Source organism: Prunus avium, chromosome 2 (assembly GCF_965620075.1).
Source record: "Prunus avium chromosome 2, drPruAviu1.hap1.1, whole genome shotgun sequence".
In the NCBI taxonomy this organism is placed as follows: domain Eukaryota; kingdom Viridiplantae; phylum Streptophyta; class Magnoliopsida; order Rosales; family Rosaceae; genus Prunus; species Prunus avium.
This window is the reverse complement of record NC_142285.1, coordinates 35,827,339-35,850,401: the sequence shown is the minus strand read 5'-3', so window position 1 is coordinate 35,850,401 and position 23,063 is coordinate 35,827,339. Positions and strand designations below refer to the sequence as shown.

The 23,063-nt window shown below is 39.2% G+C and overlaps 5 protein-coding genes across 5 annotated transcripts; 4 read left to right on the top strand and 1 right to left on the bottom strand.

Moving 5' to 3' along the window:
• Positions 1 to 1,035: 1,035 nt before the first annotated feature.
• On the top strand, positions 1,036 to 2,740 carry LOC110757608 (aspartyl protease family protein 2-like). Its single transcript, XM_021959276.2, has one exon. The coding sequence runs from the start codon at positions 1,131 to 1,133 to the stop codon at positions 2,568 to 2,570; it is 1,440 nt and encodes a 479-aa protein (XP_021814968.2). The 5' UTR covers positions 1,036 to 1,130; the 3' UTR covers positions 2,571 to 2,740.
• A 2,662-nt stretch (positions 2,741 to 5,402) lies between these two features.
• Positions 5,403 to 8,137, top strand: LOC110757607 (ENTH/VHS protein). The gene is made up of 2 exons (XM_021959275.2): positions 5,403 to 5,651; positions 6,011 to 8,137. Exons 1-2 carry the CDS (start codon positions 5,472 to 5,474, stop codon positions 7,760 to 7,762), a joined length of 1,932 nt encoding a protein of 643 aa, XP_021814967.1. The 5' UTR covers positions 5,403 to 5,471; the 3' UTR covers positions 7,763 to 8,137.
• A 1,980-nt stretch (positions 8,138 to 10,117) lies between these two features.
• Positions 10,118 to 13,762, top strand: LOC110757676 (Protein with RING/U-box and TRAF-like domain). Its single transcript, XM_021959373.2, has 4 exons — positions 10,118 to 10,655; positions 11,920 to 12,306; positions 12,722 to 13,052; positions 13,608 to 13,762. Exons 1-4 carry the CDS (start codon positions 10,461 to 10,463, stop codon positions 13,652 to 13,654), a joined length of 960 nt encoding a protein of 319 aa, XP_021815065.1. The 5' UTR covers positions 10,118 to 10,460; the 3' UTR covers positions 13,655 to 13,762.
• Positions 13,763 to 14,996: 1,234 nt separating this feature from the next.
• On the bottom strand, positions 14,997 to 16,316 carry LOC110757624 (aspartic proteinase CDR1-like). Its single transcript, XM_021959305.1, has one exon. The coding sequence runs from the start codon at positions 16,314 to 16,316 to the stop codon at positions 14,997 to 14,999; it is 1,320 nt and encodes a 439-aa protein (XP_021814997.1).
• Positions 16,317 to 17,601: 1,285 nt separating this feature from the next.
• LOC110757669 (uncharacterized) lies at positions 17,602 to 22,847 on the top strand. The gene is made up of 6 exons (XM_021959365.2): positions 17,602 to 20,046; positions 20,209 to 20,837; positions 21,112 to 21,321; positions 21,656 to 21,873; positions 21,970 to 22,029; positions 22,116 to 22,847. The coding sequence occupies exons 1-6, from the start codon at positions 17,661 to 17,663 to the stop codon at positions 22,162 to 22,164; spliced, it is 3,552 nt and encodes a 1,183-aa protein (XP_021815057.1). The 5' UTR covers positions 17,602 to 17,660; the 3' UTR covers positions 22,165 to 22,847.
• The last annotated feature ends 216 nt before the right edge of the window (positions 22,848 to 23,063 follow it).

The window sequence follows — 23,063 nt, the reverse complement described above, 5'->3', positions numbered from 1 at the left end:
GGCATGAATTTCTTGAGACTCTTATATAATATTATGCCTTCCTTTTTTTCTGGCTTGACCCCCCCAAAGCACAATCAATGGCAATGGCTGCATGGGAATTTCATGTTTTCATTTTCCAAAGTCAAACCCTAAGGTATAATGATCTGAATGGTTAGATATGATTAAATGATGCATCAGGATTCATGGGTCATCTCATGACCAACCCACATTAAATCCTGCCGAGATTGTGGGAATTTGGTCACGGCAATCGGCAAGTCCACCATGCAATTTTCTTTCTTTTTTACTGTACACACCCGTGATATTGATTACCACAGCCGGTATAATTCGATGAATAAACACCATCTTCCATCTTAGATCGAGTAATGAAAACAAGTTAGGACTAACAAGGTAGAATGGGCATATGCGGGCGTTAAATTAGTTGACTAAGATGCTATATTCACCCTCTTACACTCGAGTTCGATTTCAATGTACTTAAAGTAAAATGATGAAAAAATTCTGCTTTTATCATAATGTCCTATTATATACAACATGACTCCAATGAAAAATGATAGCATGATAAAAACAAATATGAGAATAGAAACGCCTTTTCTTAATCAAATAGAAAAATCATTCCATTACGAGTCTCAAAGTGGTCCTGGCCAGCTCAAACTCACCAATTAATCTTTGTTGATATAAATAAAGCATTCATTAACAATACTTAATACAAACCCAACTTTCACCAGCCCAAGCAAATGAACTCGGGATATTTGTTTGCCCCCCACTTAAACCCCAGGGACACTTTTGTCCTTTCACTTACATGTCATAAATAAAATTAGTTGAAGGATAAACTTCCATCTAATTCCACAAATCATATTTAAGTTCTAAACAAATTAGTTTAGGTTTAATTGGTGAAAAATTTATTAACTAATTTTTTTTAAAATTTTCTTCGTTCATAGATAAACACAATAAACCTGACAATCTGACATCTTTACCCCCAACCAAAACACTGATTAACTTCAGCCTCTGCAGAACTGCCTTTTTCAGAATTCACACACTCACTCTCACTCTCACTCCAATTATTTATACTCTCCTCTCTCCCCATCCCTAAACTCCATTTCCTCTCTCTCTCTCTCTAAACTCTGCGATCCAAAATGGAAGGTAAAGCAAAACTTGGCCTTCTCTTCTTTTCCCTCACCGCCATTTTCCTGTCTCTCTCCACCGCCCTCGAGCACCAGACCCTCCTCCTCAACCCCCTACCCAACCCACCCACCCTCTCATGGCCCGAATCCGTGTCCGAGACCGTACAACCTGACCCGACAACCAGCACGGACCCGAACACTCTGTCCGTACAGTTGCACCACATGGACGCCTTGTCCTTCAACAAGACCCCCTCCCAACTCTTCAACCTCCGCCTTCAGCGCGACGCCGTCCGAGTCAAAACCCTAACCTCCATCGCCGCAGCCGTCGCGTCGCCGAATAGAACAGCCAGAGGCGGTCGCGTACCCGTCACGGGTTTCAGCAGCTCCATCGTCTCGGGACTCGCGCAGGGCAGTGGCGAGTACTTCACGCGCCTCGGCGTCGGCACGCCTCCCAAGTACGTCTACATGGTGCTCGACACCGGAAGCGACGTCGTTTGGCTCCAATGCGCTCCCTGCAAGCGCTGCTATTCCCAGACCGACCCGGTCTTCGACCCGAGGAAATCGGGAACCTTCTCCACCATCCCCTGTGGGTCCCCCCTCTGCCGGAAGCTCGACTCCCCGGGTTGCAAATCCAGGAAGACCTGCCAATACCAAGTCTCCTACGGCGACGGTTCGTTCACTTTCGGTGATTTCTCCACCGAAACGCTGACATTTCGAGGCACCAAAGTGGGACGCGTGGCGCTCGGATGCGGTCACGACAACGAGGGCTTGTTCGTCGGTGCGGCGGGGCTTCTGGGGCTCGGCCGGGGTAAGTTATCATTTCCCACCCAGACCGGGTTCCGGTTCAACAAGAAATTCTCCTACTGTCTAGTGGACCGGTCCGCTTCGTCCAAACCGTCCTCCGTCGTCTTCGGTGACTCGGCCGTTTCTCGGACCGCCCGGTTCACTCCGCTCCTCGCGAACCCGAAACTGGACACGTTTTACTACGTCGAGCTAATCGGTATCAGTGTCGGCGGGGCACGTGTCCGGGGAATCACGGCGTCGCTTTTCAAGCTCGACGCGGCTGGAAACGGAGGTGTCATTCTGGATTCGGGTACGTCCGTGACGCGCCTGACCCGAGCCGCTTACAATTCTCTCCGTGACGCTTTCCGGGCCGGGACGAGGGGTCTGAAGCGGGCGCCCGAGTTCTCTCTGTTCGACACGTGTTTCGACTTGTCGGGTAGAAGCGAGGTGAAAGTCCCGACCGTGGTGCTGCATTTCCGAAACGCTGACGTTTCGCTGCCGGCCACGAACTACTTGATCCCCGTGGACAGTAGCGGGAGCTTCTGCTTTGCGTTCGCTGGTACGATGGGCGGGTTGTCCATAATCGGTAACATCCAGCAGCAGGGGTTCCGGGTAGTGTATGACCTGGCAAGCTCTCGGGTCGGGTTCGCCCCACGTGGCTGCGCTTGAGTAATTTTGGTAGTGGCGTAATGAGAAACAGAAAAAGCCCTCCTTTCCTTTCCCAATTTAATTTTTGCTTTATTTTATTTTATTTATAAAATCAAAGCGGGAAGAGCAAACCTTCCTTCCTTGCATTAGGATCATGATCTGATGATGAATGAAAGAATAGGATTTTGAGATGTTTGTGTTGTTTTTACTGCTTAATTTACAAGCTTCACGTGTTGTTTCTTGTATTGTATTATCCACTTGAACAATTATTATTTAACCAAGCTGATTTTGAATCTTCGTAATGGCTGAGATTAAACAAATCATGTTCCTTTTTTTCTTCTTTCTAATAAACACACCATCTTTGACTCGTAATGACAGTTTTATTTGCATTCTCATATGAAATTACTACCTACACTACCCTTACTGTGAAAGAGTTGTGTTACGGTCAATTGAGGTTTCAGAGTTGTGTTACGGTCAATCAATTGAGGTTTCAGAGTTGTGTTACGGTCAATTGTGTGTGCGTGAAACCTCATTTGATGTATATTTAATTAACGATCAGAAATCGATCAGAGATTTACATTGATCATGTAATAGAACTTAGAAGCGTTGTATTGAGGAAGATACTTTTGGAATTAGGGGGTGTTTTGATTGATAATGTGAAGAAAATGAGTAGTGAATAAGAAAAGAGGCCCTCATCATCTCATGATCTAAAAGAATAGAGGCTCGAGGTGTAAAGTCAAATTAAGCACATGGACCTTCTACTTTTAGACAAAACACGATGTCATTTTCTCAATCTCGTCGGTTACCTCACTATACGATCACGTACAATCGGCTTGTCTCTTTGTGACGATATTTCTCTTCTCTCACTTTCATTGGTTTGGTGTGTGTGTGCGCGAGAGAGATGATAAGTGAGCTTTCATTTGGAAATTTCAATCAATAATAACACACAGCGTGGATGGAAAGAAAAATTTGTCAAAAAAGTTAGTGGCGGTAGGTTTGGATAGGAAAGAGCATGGCAATTGCCAATTCTCTTCTCCCTCTATTTCTCTCCCCCCTTTAATGGGGTCTAGCTGCAAAACAAAACATTAAAGTTAAAGGTGTGTGTGGACACAAGACAAGTACAGCAATATCCTTGATGAAATTACAATTATGAATGCACAACACTGCAACATGGGTTCTCTCATCGCTTTCAAAAATTAGATATTGACCCTACCAAATGATGCAGTAATGTTGTTGGTGAAAATTGTTCGAGTAAATGGTTTCCTCTCCTAGTTGCATAATTTGGACATGGGTAATGGGTTCAGCTAGTGGGGAAAAACGTATGTACTGATTGGACAATTGTTCTTACAAAAACTCATAAAGTACACACATCACATGATGTGTGTTTTACGAACAATTGTCGCATAAATCTAGGGCATGTAAGATTCTCTCGAGCTAGTGATATGACAATTGTAGTTTGTAGATGTATGTAGATTCATTAAACCTCGACTAGAAAAGTTTTCATTTATAAATTCACTTACAATAATCTTAAATAGTTCATACTTAGTTAAATTCTCGATTGATACTGGCAAAATTAGTAACAACGTATGAGAAAGTATTCATTTGTAAAAACCACTCACAAAAATCTTAAGTAGTCATTAGTTGATTGAATTCTCAATTAATACTGACAAAATTACCATCTACAGAAGACAAAACGTCCACTCACAGAAATCTTAAGTAGTTGTACTCAATATTGTTAACATGTACCAATAACATTACCGAACGTGTGCATCAAAGTGTTCATTTGTAGAACCATTCACCATTGTTCATCTTAACTTTTCCATTGTCATTCTAATTGCAGCACTAAAGTTCCATCTAACCAGATAATTTGATCTAGGAAGAGATGACTAAGTTAGAACATACGCATGCACATGGCTTGCTTCTGCTTCAATACCACATCATGGTCCGCGGACAATGTTGGGAGATTTCGGACAAGGGTTTTGTATTATTTCGGACCAAATGAGAATTCATGAAGATCTAGAAGAAAAATGAATAATCCTTTATATTGTATTGGTTTTCAGATATTATTTATTAAATTAGACACGTGGAAGAACAAGAGAGGAACCTACATCCTAAATATCCTGTCCCCAACACATGTGGCCATTCGTCGTCCATGTGCCACAGATCAAAGAGTAATTTTATTTTTTGGGTCAAAAGATCAACGAGTGTATGATCCCATCTTTTGCCGAGTCAACCAAGTAATCTCATGCATAAATTATTTAATTTTGGGTACTAAACTATCTTCGAGTAGGACCCGAACTTGGATGCAAGGAGAGAGTTCACTATTTTGATTAACTGATCACTTGATACTAATCAAATCCATGTCCGCTTGATCAATTTTTCAGTGTTAGTCGCACCGTCACGTGGAAAACATATTGAAAGTGGAAATACATTATTGGGATTGGTTTTTTCGGTTTTTGATTTTTTGGGCTTGGATTTGGAATGGGCTATAATCCCTAGTTGGGGTTTTCATAGCAGGTTTGGTGATGGAGGCCCATTATGAAAATTTCTCATTGTATTTTAATTATGTACATTCTAAGAAAAAAGAGAAGAAATTGAAGTTGAAAATTAGAACAAAATAAATTTGTTTATAGTAATAAAAAAAATAATTAATAAGAAATTTTATGACAATTTTTCTCTTAATATTCTTATTTATTAATATTCTTTTTCCTTTTCATTTAATTGGATTAATTTAGCTCTCATTTTACTGGGGCCTTTTATAGCAAAGACCCTTTATCTTTTGCGTCCCTCGTAACTTTCAGATTTTGACATTTTACCCCTTCCTTCCTCAGCGCGAAAATACCCCAAAAGACAGACTATATATCATCCTAAAATTTTGAAAATTCAAAGAAGCTATCTTTTTCTGCGTGGCTGAATTGAAAAATGGAAGAAGAGGGGGGAGGGAAGGTGAGGGTTTTGATAGAGAAGGCAACGACCTCGACCGAACCAGAGGTGGACCCGCGCCTCCTCAAGGCCATCAAGTCGGTGGTACGCCGCTCCGATTCGGAGCTCCGACTCGCCGCCCATATTCTCATGGATCTTATGAAGCGCGAGCACTCTCAGGTCCTTTGTATTTATATAATTTCTCTTTCTTCGATAAAAGAATTGATCTTTAGTTTCAGTTCTGCGTTTCTGATTGAAATTTATGTAGTGTATTTTGGCTAGGGTTTATTTATAAAATTGCGATGCACAATTCGAGAGGTTGTCAAATTAGATTTCTTTTGCCTTTTCATTTTGCTGAAATTTTAAGGAAATAAAGATATAGTCTTTGATAGTATGTTATGCTCCATCACTCTGGTATTCAATTTTGTTGGAAATTTTTGTTTGATGTGTGTGTGTGTAAAAATTGTAGGGTTTTATATTGCTTCTGTATGATGATTTTTGGGAGAGAAGAAGTTTTTGCTAAAGTAAAAATTTTGCAGGTCCGGTACCTCACACTTCTTATAATCGATGAGCTTTTTATGAGGTCAAAGCTTTTTAGAACCCTTGTTGTGGAGAGTTTGGATCAGTTATTGACTTTGAGTGTTGGATTTAGACACAATTCGCCACTCCCAGGTCCGACAAATGTTGCGACTGCTCTGCGTTCGAAGGCAATTGAGTTTTTGGAGAAGTGGAATGCTTCATTTGGGATACATTATAGGCAGATTAGATTAGGATTTGATTACCTTAAAAACACGCTTAAGTATCAATTCCCAAATCTACAGGCAAATGCGGCTCGGCTTCAGCAGGAAAGAAGGGAAAGGGAGAAGAAGTCGAAAGAGATCTTATTGAACAAGTTTGAGACTTTGAAAAAGAATTTTGCATCAATGAAGGAAGAAATACAGTCAACAGCTGATGAGATTGGGGAGTGTTTAGAAATTGTACGTGCTAAAGAGGAACTTTTGTGTCCTTTAGATGATGAAGATATGGAAGAGTTTCATTCTTATGAGTTCCGGCAGTTGCGCTTACATTCGTTGGAAGAAGCAGAGAAAATTCATGAGAATAGTGAAAACAAAGTAGTTTTTGATGCACTGAGAGAGCTTTACAAGCTATTGGTAATGAAGCATTTGGTTGCAGTGCAAGAATGGATCTCTGTTCTTGTAAGGGTTGAACTGACTGATAACAGGGCCAGAGATTCTTATTTGAAGGAGTTCATTGATATCCGGAATCATATTCGATCAGTGAAGAAGAAGTGTGAAGAATCGGGTTGTGCTATTCCAAACACTACAAATCATGAAGAAGAAGATTTTTGGGAGGAAGGCAAGATTGGATCAATTGAGAGTAAGAGTTCTAGTATTCCCAATAACAGAACTGAAGATTCAGTGGCATCAACTTCCAAGGAGGTACTAGACAGAGTTCCTGAATGCCATGCTAATGAGAGAGATGGCAATAAAAGGCTCAGTCGTAAAGATGGAGCAACCAATTCAGACCCTTTGAGGAGTAAGCTTTTGGCTGAAGCTCCAGAGGTGAATTGGGGCTCTTATTTGGACAACTGGGGTTCAAAGAGGGATGTATTGGCTAACCATCGGGGATTGGAGCTTGAAAGTCATTGGGGCAGGGTGGATCAGGACGCAGTTATTCCAGCAGAAAAGATTGCGGAATTAAATCTTCAGACTACTCTATACAAAGAACAGCAGGTTGAAATTCAACCATGCCGAGCTCCTCTAAGCAAAGGAGAACTTTGTCAGAGAAGAGATTTGAGAACTTGCCCATTTCATGGACCTATTATACCCAGAGATGATGAGGGAAAGCCACTCAATCAGAACCCTTCAAAAGATGAGAAAACTCCTGATTTAGGCACAGATATAGTGGAGCAGTTAGCGAAACAAGCCGTGAAGAATGTTCGTGAAAAAGATAAAGAGTTGGCAAGGAAGAGAGAAATAGATAAAAAGTCACTGAAGCGTGCAAAGCTTGCAAAAATACGAGAACACAATGAAGCAGTTTTACGTGATGCTGCAATGGCTTCAACTTCTAGATCTGCGGATATTGGAGAAGATTGGGTGGCAACTAATGGTGAGAACCGATCATCCAGAAACAAAAAGAAAGCCCTTGCCTCAATGCTGCAGAAGAAAGAGACACCAAAAGACAGATTAGCTCAGAGGCTTTTAAATACTCGTGCAAGTGCTGCCACTGTAAGACAGCTTACATTGGGTGAGGATGCAAATTACAGAGAAGCCTTCCCGAATCAGTGGTAACTGGACACTTTGTTTCTGTGCTTGTGGTCTAATTGAGAGAATTAATAGCCTGATCGAAAAATGAGCAGTTGGTGGTGCAATGCAATGGGATAGACCAGATTCCACTTTCCTGTCTACTGAAGAGTGTTACTGATTGATTTGTCTGGTTTTTGCCGGTTTTGTAACATATGTTAATTTTTCGTATTTTAATTCTTTCGAAATGTATGCATAAAAGGGAGGTGAATAAATAAGAAGTTGGAAGTAAATTGCTAATGGCGGGGGAAGGCTTCTGAATCTCCATATTCTGCTACTCTTATCATTGTAAGTTTTGTTGCTTCCTTTGGCTGTTGTTGAATCATTGACAATTACAGCAATATAAGAATAAGTTAAGTGTCATTGTTGCCTTGTTCAGTTTGGTTATGCCATCCACAGACAAAGAATCATAACCGAAGAGATAAGTCTGAATAGCTGAACTTTAGGTTTCAATTTCAACTACTTTTTGGATGGCTACTTGTGGCACAAAATGACACATTAATGTTAATAACGTTGAGATCAAGTCATCTTTTATGCTATTATTAATGTTACTTTTTAAACCATGATGTGCATCATGCATTTGTCTTATCCCATGACCAGAAGTAACAATTAAAGTTCTTCAAATAATTTGAGATATTGCGTTGTCCGACTATGAATCAGAACCACTGATCAGGTGAAATAGATGATTCTTATTAAAATAATATGTCCTTAATAATATAATAAATTTTGACTTGATAACTTCATGAATGCTTATGAAACTAGAGACGTCCAAGTCACCTTTGCCTCACTAGGTTTTTATTTATGTTTTCCAAATGGGAAGTAAACATCATTGCTTTGCTATAAAGAAATTTTTATAAAAAATTGTCACAAAGTGGTGTGTGAGTGTGTGTGTCTACCCCGTGCAAGATACGTTGGATTCTCTTGAGTAAAAGGAAGATTCAACTTAAAATGTAAATGACTTAATTGCTTGAAGGCATAACTAATAGAATCCATGGTGTAGTTGTTAAATTCACCACCCTTATTATTAGGCACATTAAGCTTTATATCTGGAGGAGTAATCCTTTTGTTCACACTTTGAATTTGAAGATAGATGGGGCATAGCTTCTATGTTTGTTTAAGCCCTTTTTGAACTGAGGTAAAGTTTATATCTGAGGATCTCAGATCCTTATATTTTCTATGTTGCTATTGAATTTATGTTCATAAGTGCATCTTTTCATGTTTTCATTTGCCTTCATTAAAAATAAAGAAAACTATTCATGCCTTTTGAAAGTTCGAATTATTCGGTTCATACCAACTAACATTTAATCTAGTGGTACTTTTTTTTTCTTCTTCTTTTTCTCAATATTAAAAGAGATCCCAAGATCGAATAACCCCTCCTATTGATCAAAGAAAGAAATACTCTTTCCATAAAAACATATCGACATAACTTTTAAGCCCTTAAGTATATAATATCTAACTAACTCTTAATCTAGTGAACCAACGGAATCTAGCCATTAGTCGTGCATAGGAATTTAACCCAAAATAATCCAATCCAAATCAACTTGAATCTACTCAAAATATCCAAAACCACGTAACCAACAGACAAGGTGAAACTTGTGTCGACCTAAGGATTGTATTGGACTGTATAATATATGGGAATTATAGCTTAAACCTTCCAAATCTAGTTGAACTAACACATCTTCATTCCCATGTCATAAGATAAGATATTGAAAGTTTGATTGTGTATATAAATGTGAAAAATCCCCCAAAGTCAAACTTTTCTTGCTACCACAAAAAAGGGTCCAACTTTCCTCTCTCAACAAAATGTTAATTTACAAACCTAAATTGTTTTTCCAGATTAACCAGCAAGGCTTTTTGAACACAATCTATATCTTCCTAACCTCATGTCATCACAAAACAATCTGATCATACCAAAACCCACCTATAAATTTATAATAAAAATGCCTCAGATAAGTAGCAAGTTTTGTGAGGATAAAATAGGACCCACATTTGGCAAAAGAATAAAATGGGGACCCATCTTAGGACAAATGGTAAGCATACCCCCTCATCATAATTGGTTATTAAAAAAAAAAAAAAACAATAATGTGCACCACATACAGCAGAGAGGCATCTCATTCTCTCTCCCCCAACTCACAAAGAAAATTGGTTAAAAGAAACAAAGCCCAATAATTACACAGTAACAAAACACAGCTAATAACCAAAATAAAAAGTTAAAAAAAAAAAACCCTAATTTACCGACATTCCCCACTCTTCTATTAACCAATCAAATTGCCATGGAAAAGCCCTTAACTGAATCTTTTCTTCAGAACATGAAACCCGTCTGATGTTAATCAGACGGTTGATGTTATCTGGACGGTGACCCATCTCTTTCTCTCTCTCTCTCTCTATCTGTAAAACCAACGAAGAAAAAGCACCCCTTTTGAGGAAAAATATTTTTTTGTTTCTTATTATACACATTGCAATCGAAAATTTCCCGTTTTCCTACCAATTCTTTGTTGAATTTTGTAGAATTGCGTATTGACGGATCATACCCATCTGTCAAGAATCGAAAGATTTGATATTTCTTTCTCTTCTTTCGTCATCTTCCGCTTTGTACAGTAGCAATCATATCATATACATTGCCCAAATTTTGATTTCTTTTTTGCCTTCCAAATTCTTTTTGGGGGTTTTGGTTTCCCCTGTATGAATGGAATCAGATGGCATTGAAAGTGTGACATCTTTGGATTTGATGGACGAGGATGAGATCCATGGCCGTCCTCACCACTTTGTTTCAGTTCCAAAACCTCACAACAATAGCATTAACATTCCCGGCACCACCAGTGTCCATGAACTTCTTGAATGCCCTGTTTGCACCAATTCAATGTACCCTCCAATCCATCAGGTTCGCCTTTATTTGCATTTTGCTCAATGGGTTATTTTCTGCTTTTGCCTCTCTTGATTTGTTCAATTTTCTTGCAATGGGTAGGTATATTTTTATTTGTGAGTGGCTGATTTTTGAAGATTTTGAATTTTTGTGGTGCAGTTGAACTGGCTTGGTTTGGGGTTAAGGCTGGAAGGTTGTATTAAATTGATTATTTGTTCTATGGGGAGATTTTATTTCTGGGGTTTAGGTTTGTAAGTTTTTTGGATTGGAGAGTGAGGGAATATAGGGTAGAAGATACTATTAGTTTCTGATATTTGTTATAAAGCAGAGTTGACCCTTGTAATTGGAATCCTATAATTTGTTTAGCCAAACAACAATCTACAACAATGCTCTAGTTTGGTTTGACTTTGTTTTGTGATAAAATGATCAGCATCAAAGGTTTTGAATATTTAGTTCAATTGAAGTGTGTTTCTGGAGTTCATAGTAACGGGAAGCATAGAGTACAAAAGTCAACAAATTTCATTGAAACATCGTGTCTATGTGTTGGGATACCTGGGCTTGGTGAGCATATAGTTGAGGATATGTATCACTTGGTTTGGAAAGGGAATACTAACAATTAGGAGCTTTGGTAATTTAGATGAAGAGATTAAGTATTACCAGGTGGCCAAGGGAATACCTGGGGTTGGTGAATATGTTGTTCAGAACATGTTTACCACTTGGTTTGTGAAGTGAAGGGTATTACCAGGTGGCCAAGAATGGTTAGAGGTCTTTAAGATGCTTTATTTCTGGAATATTTGGTTTGAAATTTGGGTGCTCCGAGTTCATATTATTTATTCAAAAATCCTTTTAGTGCTGTTCCAGATGAAAGTTATCAGTTGTTTGTTTGAATTTGTGGAGTGCTTTTAATTCGTATGGAGTAGAGACCTATGTACTCTCTCTCTCTCTCCATGTACTGTCACAGCTCTCACGGCTATATAGGTTCACATGACATTTTTTTTGAAGGTGTAAACCATCATATGTGTTTCATTTTAAGTGTTGTGACATGTGTTTGAAGATGTGAGTTTTCTGAGTTCTAGATGCGTCTTCCTTTAGTTTGAATGATAAACCTTGTATCTTGGATATTGTGCTTATTGAAATCAAGGGATGCTCAATGAATCACTACCCTTAGATTTATTTGGGATGGCTAAGCATGGGCAATGTTCTAATATTTAGCTGGTTGTAAAATTCATTTTTGATTGGTTGACCTTTATGGCTTATAAATCTAAATTTTTTGTTTCTGCAGTGTCACAATGGGCATACCCTTTGCTCCACCTGTAAAACAAGGGTCCATAACCGGTGCCCAACTTGTAGACAAGAGCTTGGTGACATAAGGTGCCTAGCACTGGAAAAGGTTGCTGAATCTCTTGAACTGCCTTGCAAGTACTGCTCTCTTGGTTGCCCAGAGATCTTCCCCTATTACAGTAAACTTAAACACGAGGCTGTCTGCAACTTCAGGCCATACAACTGTCCATATGCTGGATCCGATTGCTCTGCTGTTGGGGATATTCCATTCCTTGTTACTCATCTACGGGATGATCACAAGGTGGACATGCATTCTGGATGCACTTTTAACCATCGCTATGTCAAGTCTAATCCTCGTGAAGTAGAAAATGCCACGTGGATGCTAACTGTAAGTATATATGTATTTCATTGGCTGTTAAAACTTGCGACTGTAAATGAAAAGTTGACAAGGTAGAATTTGATGAATAGAAACCTTATTAATGCTTAGTTGGCTTACACTAGATTTTGACTTGAGCTGGCTGATCCGTTATTAGGTAGAGGTTGCATAAATCAAGAAACCCTGAGTTCTCAATATGGGGGCATTAGTGTTAAGTTACCGCAGGAATTGCATTATTAACCGTTGAAAATATTCTCACTTTAGCTTACTGGTTCAACTTTCTCTATTAAGATGGGACTATGGCAATCATGGGACTGTTGATATCAATATTTGAGACTAGATGAATTATGACTATGTTGCAGATTCAAGATTTATGCTTTGATCTTTATGATAGCAAAGTAATTGTCTTATTTTTCAACCTTGATAGGTCTTCCACTGTTTTGGTCAGTACTTTTGTCTCCATTTTGAAGCATTCCAGCTTGGTATGGGTCCTGTTTACATGGCATTTCTCCGGTTCATGGGTGATGAAACAGAAGCTCGGAACTACACCTACAGCCTGGAGGTTGGAGGAAATGGCCGAAAGCTCATTTGGGAGGGCAACCCCAGAAGCATAAGGGATAGCCACAAGAAGGTTAGAGACAGCCATGATGGCCTCATAATACAGCGCAACATGGCACTTTTCTTCTCTGGAGGGGATAGGAAAGAGCTGAAGCTGCGAGTCACAGGACGGATATGGAAGGAACAGCAGAACCCAGAAGGTGGTACCTGCATACCTCTATGTAGTTAGCCTGGTTGGATATCTTTTTATCTCATCTGTGTGCTAAACATTATCTTAATGTTACTAGTGAATGCAGATGTTAACGGATTCTTTCATTGATTTAAAATGTTTCAATGCTGGAAGCTTTAGTTTCTATACATGGTCTGTTATGCTTCCAGATATACTCTTAGTCTTAGCTGAAATACGAAACTTCTGTCATTGATGGGGTTTTAGTTACAATCTACGATTAGCATAAGATTAACCAACAGAATGGTTGCCTATAATTTCTAACAAAAACTCTGCTCAATGACATAACATAAAAGCAAGGCTTCATGCCATTGCGGTTTAACTTGAGTTATAAAGCAGTGGCTGAGACAGAGAGGTAGGTCCTCAATCTTGTAAAGGAAAAACTAAGGGAAAATTATACGGATACGAATCTTGGCAGGCAGTTCTCTTTAGATCCTAAGTTTTAAACTAAGCCTTTGTCTTCAGGGCCTAAATTTTAAGCTAAGCCTCTGCCCCCTCAACCTTGACAAGTGTTTTTACCCATTCTCAGGGGCTAAAGTTTGTGAAGTACAACGTATCATTTGCGGTTTAAATTGAGTGATAAAGCAGTGGGGTCCTGGGGTATCGGTTTCTTTACTTGGTAAATTCTTCAAATATTTATCATTGTCAAATACATATAAAAACAGTAAACTTTTATTCCAGAATATACATTACTCAACAGGAAATTACTCCTTTACTTGTCTTTGGCATTGCTTGACTTTTATTTGTAATTACAAAGCTCAATTTTGAATCAAATGAAACCTAAACAATGAAAATCATAGAAAAGAATGCTCCATCTTTGTTTGATATGAGTTGGAGACGAGTGAAGATAAGATATGAAATCTTCAAGTCTCCAGCCCTCAACCGGATCAGAGACAAACAACCACTCGATCTTGCATCCATGGTGGTTTCCATCATGGCCGTTGATGATGAATGCTTGCACTGTTGTAACATGTGGTGGTTGCCAATGATCTCATAGCCCAAACAACCGTTTGATGCGATCCATCATCAGTATCTTCTCTTTGATCCACACCATCATCAGAAGATGATGGTACTGTGCAGTAGCGGCTCAGACCAGGTTGGCAAAAGGACTTGTGCATGTTGCAATAATCTACCAAGAAAGCCAAACTTCTGCTGTGTTGATGGCTGCAAAGAAGGAACCTGAAATATATATGTATTTTCTGTTGTAAGGTTTCAGTTTGATTTTTTTTTTTCTGTGAAAATTTAACCTCATCACCTACAAACCACAAAGGATTCTTCAGTCCCGAAAAGTGACCATAAAAAAATCGAGGGTCCGGAGGAGAATTGGCCATTCAATCTTGTAAACTAATCGAGTCCGAAATATGAGTACCTTATATATAAAGAATATTGAGAATATTTTTTATATTGAAGTATCAAGTACATGAAAAAGCCCATATTTTATACATGTATTTCGTAATTATATCAAAGCAAAGCTGTTTTAGGCAAAAGTTTGCAATTGCAACCAAGTATTATAGCAAAGCCTTTTAAGTTGAAATACAAGATATTATTGTTCTGGTTATTCAGACTGAAAATTTGAAATCATAGGATAATAGCCAACACAAAATCTCATTGAAAGGGGCTTTGCAACTCAAGTGATTAAGAGTACTCATTATTTTTCTCTTTTTTGTTACATGGCGGAGCAAAGCCCATAAGCAAAGAAAAACTAACAAAGAACACTTCGAGGCAAAGCCCAACTTAAGCTATCATCATCCAAAATATACTCAAGAGAAGAAGGCAAAACATCATAACTACGCAAACCCAAAGATAACCTGGTTCGATTTCCCCCCTCCCTCAAATATATCTCGCTTGTATCATCAAAATAAATTTTAAAAAAAATAATAATAATAAGAGCTCCTAACACTAGACTGTCCTATTGATTTTATTGGCAGTCAGTATACTTCAAGGACACAATGTTGTTGTTGAAGTCAAACCCAACATTAGCGTTCCTGTGCTGGTACAACCCAAAGATATTAAAATTTCCAACACTCTCTCTTATGGCCAAGCAGAAGTGTCCCTGAGAATTCCTGATCCAAGTGTTTCCCGCGGCCAGAGGAAAATCCAGCCTCGTGAAATGGAACACGATTTCCGGCGTCGTCTCTAGTTTAAACCTACCATCATTGTAGCAAAACGGATAGAGCTTATCCGAATCTTCTACCGGCTTGAATTCCGACAAAGCATCCAGCACCGCTTGCTTCACTGCACCAAAACCCTCCGGTGCAATCAAAGTAAAAGACGTGCCGGAATCCATGATCACGCCTCCGTCTCCCTCCGGCGTCATGTCAAAAACCGACCTCGGAATGTTGAGCCTGGCGCCGTCGACGCTGATGCCTTCTAGACTCAGATAGTACAAGCCACCTTTGCCGCTCAGCATAGGTGTTTGAGTGTTCTCCTCAGTGATCACCGCCGGGAGGCCGATTTTCACAGAGCTCCGGTTGCCTTTGTCCTCCGATGGGATGCAATACGACACGTGGCGAAACCCAATCTGCCCGACCAGGGAAGAAGGTTCTCTGTTGAGACCTACAACTCCTGGGCTATAGTCTTCCACGGTGTCTAGATTGTAGTGGCCGCATCCAATTACCATGTTCGATAAGTTGACGTTGCCGCTTAACCCGTCGTCTTCAAGCATTAGGGTTTCTGTGGCGATATCTCCTTCTGTTAATGATCCGTCTTGATACTTTATCCTGTACTTGCATTCACCATCTTCAGCGCATGAGGTGTATGCAGTTGTGCTGCATTCGACAGAGCCGCACTTGACCTTTTGGTAGCTTTCAGACTTTGCAGGATCGTATATTGGTATGGTTTGCATGTAGCATTTCTGGCAGGGCTCGCACTGCATCCAGATCAAGGAGCTGCCTGTGTCGAAGATGCCGAAGGTGTCCACCCTCGGGGTGCCGATTTTGTACTGCATGATGAAGTCTCCGTGGGCCTGGTCAAGGGTTGCACTGATGAGGCTGCTGCCCCATTTGTTGCCGGACGACATAAGGCGGTTGAAGTAGTTTTGTCGGGCTATGGTTCTGCGGCGAGCTGATTGCGCAAGATGAGCACGTGTGGCCGCGGGGTTGTAGAGCGGGGATTCGGGGGAGTCGCGGTGGATGAGACGTGCAGCGAAGCCTTGGACAGGAGAAGACATGGAGTGAGGGATGGTGGTGATGATTAAAATTAGGGCAATGAGGGAGAATATGAGTGTTGATGATGCCATGGTTTGCTTCTTTGTTTGGAGGTCTAAAACTTGAGAGGTTGAATGTTTATAGGGTGGTGGGATGGGATCAAAGGTTTACGATTTGGGGTTTCGGCGTAACCTATATATATATATATATATATGGGATGAAGTTTAGGGTAACCTTAAAAGAATAATAAATGACATGATCGGATGTGATTGCATGGAGAAATTTTTAAATGTTCCAGGTACACCTGTCTGGTGTACCATCCAATAAACATAGAACATGTGGAATTGTTATCCAATTTACTGCATTTCTTCTTATGACATGTGGCGGACTGTATTGGACATATTCCATATGTCTTCCGTCTATTGGATGGTACACCAACCACGTGGTGTACCGGGAACACTCAAAAATTACTCGATTGCATGTGATTTGAGATAAATATTTGTAGTAAATCGGGAATGTAAATCTTTGTGTATATTACTCCATGTCAGTAATAAAGAAAATTATTACTCTCTACTTTCCTATTGTATGGTCAACTAAAATCCACCTTTTATCTTTCTTTTATTATTCTATTAGTTTATTTTTTTCTTTTTCTACAACATACCTTTTTATTGAGTCTACACCTGCAATCATACACACCAAATTTGCTAATATCGAATTCTTTAAGTTATATATATATATTAAAATTTGCTAATATCAATATATATAAAGCAAAAGGCAGAGAATGGTGAAACATTCAAAATACCATAAATGCCCTTGGTTAATACAAACATTAAGAATTGAGATTATTAATTAAATGAGGATAATATGGTAAATTCACATTTTTTCATATTTTAAAAAATTAAAATTAAAAGAAAAATCGGATAATGAATCCTATTTTTATGGAAAACAAATACCCATTATCTTTTTTAATTCTAAAATAAAATTTAATTTTTTTTAAAAAAAAGCCTCTCGCAGGCGCAGAAGCGCGTGCAGAGAGGCTAGTATAAAGTAAAGTTGCCGAAAATAAATTTAAAAATATAAAATTTAGTGTCGTTGCTCAATTTATAGAACCGGAAAAAACAACGCTAACTAATACGTGTCAAGTATGGACAAAAGTGGTGATGTGGTACACATTAAGTTAAAGCGGTGTGCAAATACAAACAATTGGATTGGATTACTAGAACTAGATTTATCAAAACACCATCAATCTTAGGGGTGTAGTTGAATGAAGATTTTGTAATTAGAACGACTTATTTTGTAGTGTCGTTCTCCTTGGAACGACAGGTAGATTATATATTATCAACTACCGACGAGTAAAATACTCAAAAACCTCCCCAAAATCTCCGCAAAGCTCTGAATGAGAGTTGCTCTATGTAGCCTCCTCTCTATCTTCATCCATGGAGGTTTTTTATTCTTCAACCCCAACCAACCGCAAAATTCTCTCTCTAAATTCACCTTTCCCTACCAATTTTCCCGCCAATTCTTGGAACAAGAAAAATCCATGTAGATACAACATTCCCAGCTTCGGGTTACACAAAAACCCATCATTTTCGATCTATTTACTCTCATGTCATAGCACAAAATTTCGAGCTTTAGCACACTTTGGTCGACCCATGAGCCGCAGAAATTCGCTGAGGAAGAAGCTTATTGACGAGCAAAAGGTGAACCAGATTTCCGTTCCTTTAAACCCAAGTTTTGATTTTCAGTTTTTGAATAATAATTTTGATGATACCGAGAGTCCCTTAGAGAAAGTGAACTGTGATAGTGTGAAAGAGAGTGAATTTAGTAATGAGGTTGTTGCTGGTGATAGTAGTGTAGCTGAAACGAGTAATGTAAAAGAACCAAATGCAAAAAGCCTTGGTGATTCTGTTTTGTTGAGTAAATTGGATAGTTGGATGGAGCAGTATAAGAGAGATACCGAGTATTGGGGTATTGGTTCTGGTCATATTTTTACAGTTAATCAAGATTCTGATGGTAATGTGAAAGTGGTTTCGGTTAATGAGGATGAAATCTTGAGAAGAAGCCGAGTTGAGAGACTGGAATTGGAGGACTCGGCAGAGGTGAACTTGAAAATTTTGCAAGCAGAGAGTTTGGCTAGAGAGATGGAGAGTGGGAAAAATGTGATTCCAAGGAATAGTTCGGTAGCCAAGTTTGTTGTTGAGGGTGAGGACTCGGGTTTTATGAAGGCAATTCAGGGTTTTAGTTTTCGACCAGAGTTCTTGCCGAAGATATCTAGATTTGGGAGACTGGTGTTGTATGGTTTCATTGCATTGTGGGCATTGAAGAAGTTATTCACTTTTGGAAATAAAGAAGAACGATACTCAGAGTTGGAGAAGGAAATGATGAGGAGAAAGATAAAATCAAGAAAGGAGAAAGAGATGTTAGAGAAGGGCAGCGTGGAAGTTGTTCAAGCATCTTCAGAATTGCCACTAGGTCCCTTTAAAAAGCCTAGCATTGATAAGCAAGAACTTATGAAGGCTATTATGAGAGAAAACTTGTCAAATGGCAACCTGGCTTTACAAGATTCTTCAACTTCCATGATCGTTGCCGAAAATACTGATTTTGATGATAAAGTTCAGGAAATCAGAAATATGGCCAGGCAAGCGCGTGACATCGAGGGTAGGGAACATTCTTTGGTTGGTACGGATAGAAAAGAAATTCAGACTGTGAATGATGAAATATCAGATGACACTGTGAATGATGAACTTTCAGATGAAATTTTGGATGAAATCGAAGTTGCCAAACAGCATGAAGAAGAGGGAGCAAATACTCTGACCAATTCTTTAAATGGAGATTGCAGACAAACTAAGGGTAGTGGTGATACTGCATCTCTTGAAAAGTTAGACTGTGCTAAGGATGGGGATATTCCAACTTCTAGTATTCCACATATAGAAGTTTCAGATGATAGGCAAAGCAGTAACCAGGATGTAAGAGGCAGTGAACATAATTTACACTTAACAGATGATTCTCCTTTTAGGGAGTCCAACAAGCCCAAAAATAGTTCTATCCAAGTAAAACCAAGGGTCATAAGGTCTGTGAAAGAAGCTAGGGAGTACCTATCTAAAACCCGTGACAAAATAAAGCTTAATGAAGAGCCCCAGTTTGAACCTGTCACAGGAAGTGATGCTCTTGTACGGCTACAAAGTAATGAAGACTCTGGCAACAATGTGAGTCAGGGACCGGTCATGGTTAATAATATATTTGCACCTGAAGTTCCAGACAGAGCATCAGATTCTCCATCTATGGAAAATGCATGTGAACATTGTGATCTGAAGGATAAGAAGATTGATAAACCTGATGAAACTGAGAAAAGATACATCAGGGACGATGTTCAAAAGCAACAGGTTTCTTTAGATTGTGAAAGTAATGACAGTGATTCAATTACAGAGCCATCTGTAAAATATGAGAACTGGATGGAGGAAAACTTCAATGAATTTGAACCTATAGCTAAGAAGATTGGAGTTGGTTTTAGAGATAATTACATGGTTTCAAGAGAAAAGGGAGATCAACAATCAAGTATGAGTTCTGACATGACACATCTTGGGTCTAATGAAGAAGATGACAGTGAACTTGAATGGATGAAAGATGACAGTCTCAGGGAAATTGTTCTTCAAGTCCGAGAAAATGAGTTGGGAGGGCAAGATCCGTTTTATATGATGGATGCTGAAGATAAGGATGCATTCTTCAAGGGTCTTGAGAAGAAAGTTGAGAAAGAGAATAAAAAGCTGTCGAAACTGCACGAGTGGCTCCACTCAAACATTGAAAATCTTGATTATGGTGCTGGTAATTAATCTTTCTTAGGCTCATATATATTGATCCACTTTTCATCATAGAGGCAGATATAGATGTTTATTTATTTATTTTTTAAATATGAATGCATAAACATGAGATTTCTGATTTCAAAGTGCTTGGGGTAATAAATAAAAACTTTTGCTTTCCATGTAGAGGGTATCAGCTTGTATGATCCACCAGAAAAAATTATACCACGATGGAAAGGTCCCCCTTTAGAAAGGAGTCCAGAGTTCTTGAATTATTTCCAAGAGCAGCGCAGCGCAATTTTTGCTGGAAATGATGGGATTTCAGTGAAAAAAGATGAGCAGAACATTCTTCAGAAATCAACAGAATCCCAATCCCATGAGAATATTGCCACTTCTTCTGTAGTTGGTGACCCAAATAAGAAGGATAATAGAAATTCAAAGATAGTTATAGAAGGGAGTGATGGTTCTGTCAGAGCTGGCAAAAAATCAGGGAAGGAGTTTTGGCAACACACAAAAAAATGGTCCCAGGGGTTTTTGGAATCCTACAATGCAGAGACCGACCCAGAAATTAAAGCCACAATGAGGGACATGGGGAAGGGTTTGGATCGATGGATCACAGAAAAAGAAATACAGGAAGCTGCTGATCTGATGAACAAAATGCCTGAAAAAAACAAGAAATTCATGGAAAAGAAACTCAGCAAGCTTAAAAGAGAGATGGAATTGTTTGGCCCACAAGCTGTAGTGAGCAAATACCGTGAATATGCAGAAGATAAGAAAGAAGATTACTTGTGGTGGTTAGATCTTCCTTATGTGCTGGTAAGCTATACATGCGTTTCGACTTTTCTGCTATTTTGTTTTAGCTTGATTTACATTGTTAGTTCTTTTCCTGATAGTTTATGTTTTTGGAGTTTACTGGTTCTAACACACGGCATCAAAAGTTCCAGGAGGTCCTGGGTTTCAAACATCTCATCCTTATCCCCAACTATTTGTTTTCTAACCATCCATCTTGATTTTTAGTTTTATGTTAGATATTTTCCCAGATTATACAGAAAATACTCAACCAATAGTTAATTCTCTCTTGATTTCCCAGTGCATCGAGTTGTACACAGTTGATAATGAAGAACGAAGGATAGGATTTTACTCATTGGAGATGGCTGCAGATCTTGAATTGGAACCAAAGCCGTATCATGTTATTGCTTTCGAGGACACTAATGATTGCAAAAATCTTGGTTATATCATCCAGGCACAGATGGATATGTTTGGGAATGGCAATGCCTTTGTTGTTGCCCAGCCACCTAAGGTAAATAATGCGGAATTTAAGTTTTCAAGCAGATCATCATTTTTCAGTTGCAGTTGTTGGAAACTGCCGTGCAATTTATGGTCTTAGTAAATTATCATATCCCAAGAGAGGCCACTTAGGTGGAACATACCTGATTCTTGCTTTCCACGTATGTGACTTGTAATGTTTTTCCTTTTAATTCAAGAGACTCAAGATCTGGTGCTCTATGACTTTCATATGTTACTCACTGCTGGTTTATTGTGCTCTTTCTATCTAGTTGTTTTTAGTCCAATTTTTCTTGATCTGTTGAGATGCTTGACGTATTTATCTGAATCGTCTCTTATCTCCCCTCAAGGATGTTTTTCGGGAAGCCAAAGCAAATGGCTTCGGTGTAACTGTCATTAGGAAAGGAGAGGTTCAGCTCAACGTGGACCAAACTTTGGAAGAAGTGGAGGAACAGATCACTGAGATCGGGAGCAAAATATATCATGATGAGATCATGCAGGAGCGTTCTATGGACATAAGCTCATTGATGAAGGGTGTATTTGGTTTCAGCGGCAAACCTACTAAGAGGTAGTTTCATAATTTACCTGGCATGTGGCACACAAAAATCATTGCATTCTTTTTCGGGGTAGTCACGTTTTTTATCTTGGTTTGTCTTGATTTCAGAACAAGATCAAAGCAAACGATGAAGACTGCAATTGGATTCGGTGGCAAACCCGCTAAGAGGTAAATTCCATGTGTGTTGCTTTATCTTTGTGTTCTATTTTCGTTGTAGGCACATTTCTTACGCCTTGTTGTTTGATTGATTGCAGAAAAAGATCAAAGCAGACGCTGAAGAAGCCTAGCAAGAAAGAAAGGTGATGCTTGTTCATACATACTCCGAGAGACAGCGATAATCGACCATATGACCAGTTCATGGTAATGGAGGCTTTGGATGTGTACTCCGCATTCTTACGCAAATGCCGGGCAAACTCTCTGCAAGCGTTTGGAGATCCATGACTAGGTGCAAGCCATTGACCTTTCAAGCCACCTTAACCCGAGTCATTGTGGCAAGAAACTGCATCTGTTTGGTGGTAGCAAAGAGTATAAAGCCGCTACTGCCCCAGATTCATTTGCATTCTGTCTCACCCAAGGCTGGAGGTGGATTGCAGTTCAGCTAGCTCTCAATTCCCTGCTTGTGTGCGGCTGTTGAAGATTTGGTTTGTGGTGTACCATAACAGGTTCCAGCTCCTCACCATGGTCACTTTCTCCGGGAAGCCAGACAAAACTAATTAATTCTGGATACAATTCCCGCGCAGTGACACATCCATGCAGTTTCTCTGTGGATTGTGGGAGCTCATCGTAGGAACTGGGAACTGATATTCCCTTGAACTCCTTGTATTTAAGATATTAGTTTCAATGTTTGCTTTTTAATGTGTGAATAATATCCAACCTTACTGTATTTTGTTCTTGTAATACTGTAATTTCTAGTTTATTCAACATGCAAGCAGAATCATCGGCTTTGTTTCTTAAATGAAATTCAATTATTATTTCCTGGCCAAAAAGTTCCAGCAGGACTGAAATTCGAGACACTGCTTCCTTCCCTCTACTAGTTTTGAGGAAAGTTCAACATATATTCCACAATATCTGATGGCTCACTAAACCCAAAATCAATCGGATTGTATTTCCGTAATACCTTTAGGCCAACAAATTCACACATATTTACTGCCCTCTTAGTTGTTGTACATGTACCAAAATTTGGTTCTCTGTATACATTTTAG

What these genes read in the sequence shown, in the direction of transcription:
- LOC110757608 (XM_021959276.2), top strand. Translation starts at nt 1,131, where the DNA reads ATGGAAGGTAAAGCAAAACTTGGCCTTCTCTTCTTTTCCCTCACCGCC.
- LOC110757607 (XM_021959275.2), top strand. Translation starts at nt 5,472, where the DNA reads ATGGAAGAAGAGGGGGGAGGGAAGGTGAGGGTTTTGATAGAGAAGGCA. An exon ending in TGAAGCGCGAGCACTCTCAG is followed by an intron (nt 5,652 to 6,010) that starts GTCCTTTGTATT and finishes AAAATTTTGCAG; the next exon opens with GTCCGGTACCTCACACTTCT.
- LOC110757676 (XM_021959373.2), top strand. Translation starts at nt 10,461, where the DNA reads ATGGAATCAGATGGCATTGAAAGTGTGACATCTTTGGATTTGATGGAC. An exon ending in ATGCCACGTGGATGCTAACT is followed by an intron (nt 12,307 to 12,721) that starts GTAAGTATATAT and finishes CAACCTTGATAG; the next exon opens with GTCTTCCACTGTTTTGGTCA. An exon ending in GGAACAGCAGAACCCAGAAG is followed by an intron (nt 13,053 to 13,607) that starts GTGGTACCTGCA and finishes ACCCATTCTCAG; the next exon opens with GGGCTAAAGTTTGTGAAGTA.
- LOC110757624 (XM_021959305.1), bottom strand. Translation starts at nt 16,316, where the DNA reads ATGGCATCATCAACACTCATATTCTCCCTCATTGCCCTAATTTTAATC.
- LOC110757669 (XM_021959365.2), top strand. Translation starts at nt 17,661, where the DNA reads ATGGAGGTTTTTTATTCTTCAACCCCAACCAACCGCAAAATTCTCTCT. An exon ending in TAGATCTTCCTTATGTGCTG is followed by an intron (nt 20,838 to 21,111) that starts GTAAGCTATACA and finishes TTGATTTCCCAG; the next exon opens with TGCATCGAGTTGTACACAGT. An exon ending in AGCGGCAAACCTACTAAGAG is followed by an intron (nt 21,874 to 21,969) that starts GTAGTTTCATAA and finishes TCTTGATTTCAG; the next exon opens with AACAAGATCAAAGCAAACGA.